Source organism: Mya arenaria, chromosome 15 (genome assembly GCF_026914265.1).
Source record: "Mya arenaria isolate MELC-2E11 chromosome 15, ASM2691426v1".
NCBI classification, from domain to species: domain Eukaryota; kingdom Metazoa; phylum Mollusca; class Bivalvia; order Myida; family Myidae; genus Mya; species Mya arenaria.
The window spans coordinates 39871725-39877798 of record NC_069136.1 but is presented as its reverse complement, the minus strand read 5'-3'; the positions used below and the strand labels follow the sequence as shown (position 1 = coordinate 39877798).

Sequence of the window (6074 nt, the reverse complement as noted above, 5' to 3'; positions counted from 1 at the left end):
AGAACAAATAGTTAAATTCAATAACTAATGATATGGTTAGTACTTTAAGTTGTTCATATATCTAAATGGGAATATAAACATATAGGATATATACATATTAGAGCTTAATCAAGTTTGATTCTCAACCCTGTTCGAAAGTGTGGATTGAGATACCAGCCAGTCTACATAGTGTGGCCAGAGTGCTATAGTGTTACTTCTTCTATTACATTTTCAAGGAATGGACATTTCGGTTTACCGAAAATAACACTTTTAGTAATGCAATTCATAAACTTGAAAAATATAAAGAATCAGTTAGCGGACAGAAACTATTCAATCTCTTTGGACAAAATATCGATAGTTTGAAACAGTATTTGGTTTAAAGAAAATGTATTCGAATATTACAATAACAACCTGGAACACAATTTGAGCTCGAACACATGTTTGTATGAGTAGAATTACATGAAAGAAGGCACGTGATGTATGCACACAATATAACAATTTAACAGAAAAGAGAAGAAAGTTTAAAAGCGCAAGTCATGTCTCGCTTCTGTAATGTCGTCAAGCTGCTTATAATGGTATAAAGGATGTTATCTTTAATCGAATATTAAAAAAATGATTTACGATTAATAAGATGGGGAATGAGGCAAAATAATGTAGAAGTAAAGTGAGTAATAATATGGAAAAAATGAGAAAGATGAGACGAGGGGAACGATGGCAGTGGGTGGTAAATTTGAAATGTCCGTATAGATAAAGTATGCCTGGCATATAAGTTAAGGACTTAGTTGTTAGAACATGTTATCAATTTCATATAATAAAATAGTATGGATATCATTACTTTCATTATCATAGCAGTTCTTATTATAATTATGTTTTCTTTATTAAACAATAAACATTTAAATGTTGTCAACACAATCAATTTATGGCACATTGTTTTACAAGTAAAATGAATGTTTGCTTGTTACTCTATTTCTTGAATAAATACATGTTTCTCAAGTTCTTTTTTATATCAAAATCAAATTGACAGTATATGTTCTATGTCATTTATAAAACAATTGAAGGTTGTGGTTTTTTTAATTTAAGGGTAGATATGCATCAATTTAAATGGGAGTAATGCATGCAAAGAGACACGACATGAGCCTGAGTGCATACAGGAATCGATGCGTTTCGCATCACACGGTGAAGCATAACGAGGCGTGTAAATTACTGCACAAATGTCCTAACAGACAGGCGATACTTGGTTGATCAAAATTGAACATAAAGCACCAAATGAAATCATTTTTTAGCGTGTTAGATATACCAGAAAGAACGACATAGTGTGGCGAATTGGCAACTATTTAGTATATTAAATTAGTCATGTCTCTTCAATGCAAAATACCTCAGTATGAAAGTAGGGTGAATGTAAAATATCTTACCATGATTAATATTACCATGACAAATACAGGGACAAACTCGGGGGACATATCAAAGTTAATCCCTCTGTAGGGGCCAAAGGCAAGGGCCCAAACGACAATTAACTATAAACATAACCATATTCACATTACATACACAAACACGAACACCCAAAACAAACTTACACCGCATTCACAAATATATACACCACAAACAAATCATGCCATAATCAAAGATTGCTTTACCGTTTAATGATGATTACCGCCTTGGACCAGTCAGTCTAACAAGAGTTCACTGGAACTCTAGTCTACTGTATAAACTAGTTAGTATAGTACCTTATAAGTCTTATCAGAGCACGCATGAAACAATATAGAATGACGCAAAAAGGAATATATAAACTAAGTAATTACGGAATAGATAGATGACATATACTTTAATCTTAATGATTTAGAATGGGCGGTCAGGTTATCTAATGACTTAGAATTAATCATCGTTGGCTGACACATCGCGAACGCAATGTCCCGGAAAATCTAAATTCGTAATGATTAAGCCTAGTACTTAATGATTGCCTATCTGCAATTTCATTAGCTGTACATGTAGGTTGTATTGTAATTACAAGAACTCGACGACCTGGGGTCGGTTGCTCAAAACCTCAGTTAAATTTAACGGCTCGTTAAAGTTTTAACTGTCCGTTAAATTTTAACTATCTTTGGCATGAGGTTGCTCAAAATAAAGTTAGAATTTAACGGTGGGTTTAACGGTTGAACCAGCCGTTAAATGCAACGGAGGAATAGACCTACGTTAAAACATTAACGGAAGGTTTCCAAGATAGCGGCTCTATTTGTAAATCATAGAAAAGTGAAAGAATTTCGGCACACTGCACATCTACAGAATATGCTAGACAATGAGATGTATGCCAGATACAGATATGCAAATGGTGGAATAGATTATCTAGAGGATTTGCTGAAGGAATCGCTGGAAAGAACGACAAGAAGAAACAGAGCACTTACTGTTAGACAGATGATTCTGATTACGTTGCGCTTCTTCGCCACAGGAGCATTTTTTAACATCATTGGTGATAGCATGGGCTACCACAAGTGCACTGTGTCACGTGTTGTAGCCCAAGTAACAGAAGCAATTTGTGGTCACATACATCAGTTTGTGATGTGGCCTGATGCCAATGCTCGAGCATGGAATATGACAGAAATTTTTAAGAAAGCTGGTTTCCCGAATGTTGTTGGATGTGTAGACGGAACACATATCCGAATCCAGGCGCCATCCGAAGACGAACCAGCCTTTGTGAATAGGAAAGGCTTCCATAGCATCAAACATGCAGGCTGTATGTGACATCAAAGGTATAAAACTTTGAGTTTTCCACTTTTGTTTTCAGTATTTCCATCTTTTCTTTCGAACGCTTAACATAATAATTATATTGTCAATTCGGCCAAAACACGTCCGGTTAAAGGGCGATACTAAAAGGCTGACTGGAGCGCTGACAGTATACATAAAGAGGGAAAATGCTTACCAAAAATGTTATTTAATGCTGACCAAAAATGTTATTAAATAGTGATTTTACATTTCTATTAATTAATACAATAATTCAAGTCGATGTACTATACTATTTATCATTTTTTTGTTAAATAAATAACTCATAGACATAGGTAACATATGGTACCGTACTCAAAAATATTTTGTATACAGAGTCCATGCATACAGATTGTGAAGAGTTTGGAGGGTGCAGGACGAAGTGAACCATTACCCAAGTGAACCACTGCCATTTGCGGATTCAACTCTGATTGTTATTGCACAGTTTAATTGTTTAATCATTTTACAGGAAAATTTACATGCAAATGCAAGCTGGCCTGGGTCGTGCCACGACGCGCACGTCTTCAGAACGTCGGGATTGGCAGCCAAACTGACCATTGAATATGTGGCGTTTTCCGATGGTGACCTTTTAGGAGACAGTGAGTATGAACATGAAAAGTTTGCTTGAATCCAGTAAATTTCCAACTTTATATAGCGCAGTAACTTAGAGCTAAGGGAAGTAACCGATACTTTGAGTTTTAACAGTACTTTCATTTAGTTTTTCTTTGCGTTCAAATCGCTTTATGATGGCGGACGGCCAGGGTGGGACATCGATCTAAAAATATTTGATTACCCTGGATATCGGTCGCCAAGGTGCTGGAAAAGTGCAGATTATTAATGGTTAGGGTCATTCAAGCCCAGATTCTTATAAAACTAGGCTTGATCGACCCCAGCTGTGCTCACATATTGAAATGAACGTCAAGATCAGTCGATGTAAAAACTGTTTGAAGAATGGAAATGTTTACCGTCCAACTCCGAAAATATGTGAGAATTTTTTTTTTTAACTTTTTTTTTAATTTCCAAGTACTCGTTATTTTTAATAGCTAATGCCATCCAAAAACAATGTGTTATGTCTCATTTGTTTCAATTTCAAAACCAGTTTAATGCACCAGTCAATTGTAACCAAGCTCCCCCCCCCCCGCGGTCCGGGTAATAGTGTGGGGACTTTGACTTTCGGTCCAGCCAAACCCGGCCAAAGTCCTCTCCCTGTGGGAAGGACCTGCTCCTGAACCCCCCGCCAAATGCCCCTGAACCCACGGGAATCTTATGTTAGGCCCATTCCCGGGAAGACAAAACCACCGCATTCACTCGGCACTGTGGAGCCACCTGGAAGGTAAAAATACGGCCCATTTCCCTGGCTTTCCCAGGTATATCCCCGGGGGCTGTGGTTGAAATTGACTGGTGCATAAGTCATTGACAAATTTGTCCAAATGACAAAACATGTGTATCATACAGGATAAGACATGGTTGAAAAATGCCTCTGGCAATTATTCTGCGCACTGGGGCAATTATCAACCAAAAGCCATGGTCAACCATGTATTATCTTTATAATTTACATAATAATGTAATAATTATAAATATATAATATTTTTATCATATTAATTTATTTGTCATCTTAAGTAAACCTCACCATGAAGTGTTCCCTTACTTCATAAACCTTGGAATATCTATTTTTTTAATATTTTTTAGAATTATTCAATATGCAAGAAATAATACCCGATACCTGTTTTCTGACTGAAGCATAAAAAATGAAATACACATGAAAGGTCCTTATTGATATATACATCAGAAAATGATGCTTTTGTGATACTGTCGGATTACAGCTGATTAATCGGATAATGGATCGATCAGGGTCTCCGATTAATCGATTATGAAAATCCAAGCTGATTGCCCATCACTACTACATAGATAAGATTTATTTTGTTTACAGTAATAAGAATATATTACTTATGAATCAGAGACATCCATCCTTGCCAAGTTGCATTAGTATGTCTTATTATATGCAGGTACGCCCTGAAGCCATTCCTCATGACCCCTTTTATTAGGGTTGACTGTGAAGCAACGGAAAGATATCAACAAGCACACACTCGGACAAAGGCCTGCATCGAGAGAGCATTTGGCAGGCTTAAGAGGAGATTTCATGTTTTACATTCAGTACTACTTGTGTATATGAATAATGGTTGTATATTAATTAATGTTATTTACTAGTGTTTAAACTACATTGTGTGTGCCTTACTGTTGCCTTAATTTAATTTCCACTTAATGTATTGTGATAGTATTTAAATCGTGAACATATTTTATCTTGTATCTTTTAATGTATCTGGTTATTTTTATAATGAAGCCTATAATCTTATTGCAACCTATGCATTTATACTATAACATGTGATATTATGATCTTGAATCTTTCTTGGTCTTTAGTTTGTCTGTTATTGGATAATCTATTATGTCGGAAATAGCTATCAGCTAGTGTTATTTATGATTATCAAAACCGATTTTAAATAAGATTAATTTATCTTATTGTATCGTTTCTTTATAGTTATAGCATTAGTACACGCACTTAAACAAACACCAAACCGGTTATGCATGTACGCGCACACGTTCAAATATTCACCTTTTTCAATTAAATTATATAATTTTACAGATACACCTCAGACCAGAAAAGGCATGCAAGGTAGCTGTGGCATGTGTAATCCTACATAATATTGCAGTGGACATGAACATGCCTATGGACGACGATGAGTTCATTCAGCCACAGAATGGGAATGATGGAGTACACCACGATGGTGGTACTGGCGTTGCCACTAGAGACTTCATTGTGGAAAACTTCTTCTCTGTGTAGTATCGATATGGACTTATATATACCACTGCTATCATAAATGCTCGTTCATCATCACCACTGCTCGTTCTTCATCACCACTGCTCATTCTTCATCACCACTGTTAGTTCATCATCACCACGGTTAGTTCATCATCACCACTGTTAGTTAATCATCACCACTGTTAATTTATCATCATCGCTGTTAGATTATCAACATCTTCATACACCTCTTGAAGTAAAAAATAATAATTCTTACATTGTTTGCTCTTCATTCATAATTGTTTGTGTGTTGTGTAAAGGCACGTATTAATGAAAAACAACACCGGTTGGATACATGGATTTTTTACGTGCTCACTTTATTTTGGCAAGTAAGGTAAATCGCTGAGAATGGCCCAAATACTGCAGCCAGACGATTCACACTGAATTAAAAACATCATGTAGGTAACTTTACAAGCTCGTACATAAATTGCAAACAGTCAAAAAATAAATAAACGCCATGAAAACCAGGATGAAATAAACCATAT

At 35.8% G+C, this 6074-nt stretch overlaps 1 protein-coding gene across 1 annotated transcript; it reads left to right on the top strand.

Moving 5' to 3' along the window:
* The first annotated feature begins 2262 nt into the window (after positions 1-2262).
* Positions 2263-5572, top strand: LOC128219374 (putative nuclease HARBI1). Its single transcript, XM_052927183.1, has 4 exons — positions 2263-2667; positions 3203-3351; positions 4740-4887; positions 5375-5572. Exons 1-4 carry the CDS (start codon positions 2263-2265, stop codon positions 5570-5572), a joined length of 900 nt encoding a protein of 299 aa, XP_052783143.1.
* The last annotated feature ends 502 nt before the right edge of the window (positions 5573-6074 follow it).

Bases quoted from the DNA above. Each gene is read 5' to 3' on its own strand.
- LOC128219374 (XM_052927183.1), top strand. From the start codon at position 2,263: ATGCTAGACAATGAGATGTATGCCAGATACAGATATGCAAATGGTGGA. The intron at 2,668-3,202 runs GTGAATAGGAAA...ATCATTTTACAG, and splicing joins CCGAAGACGAACCAGCCTTT to GAAAATTTACATGCAAATGC. The intron at 3,352-4,739 runs GTTTGCTTGAAT...TATTATATGCAG, and splicing joins AGTGAGTATGAACATGAAAA to GTACGCCCTGAAGCCATTCC.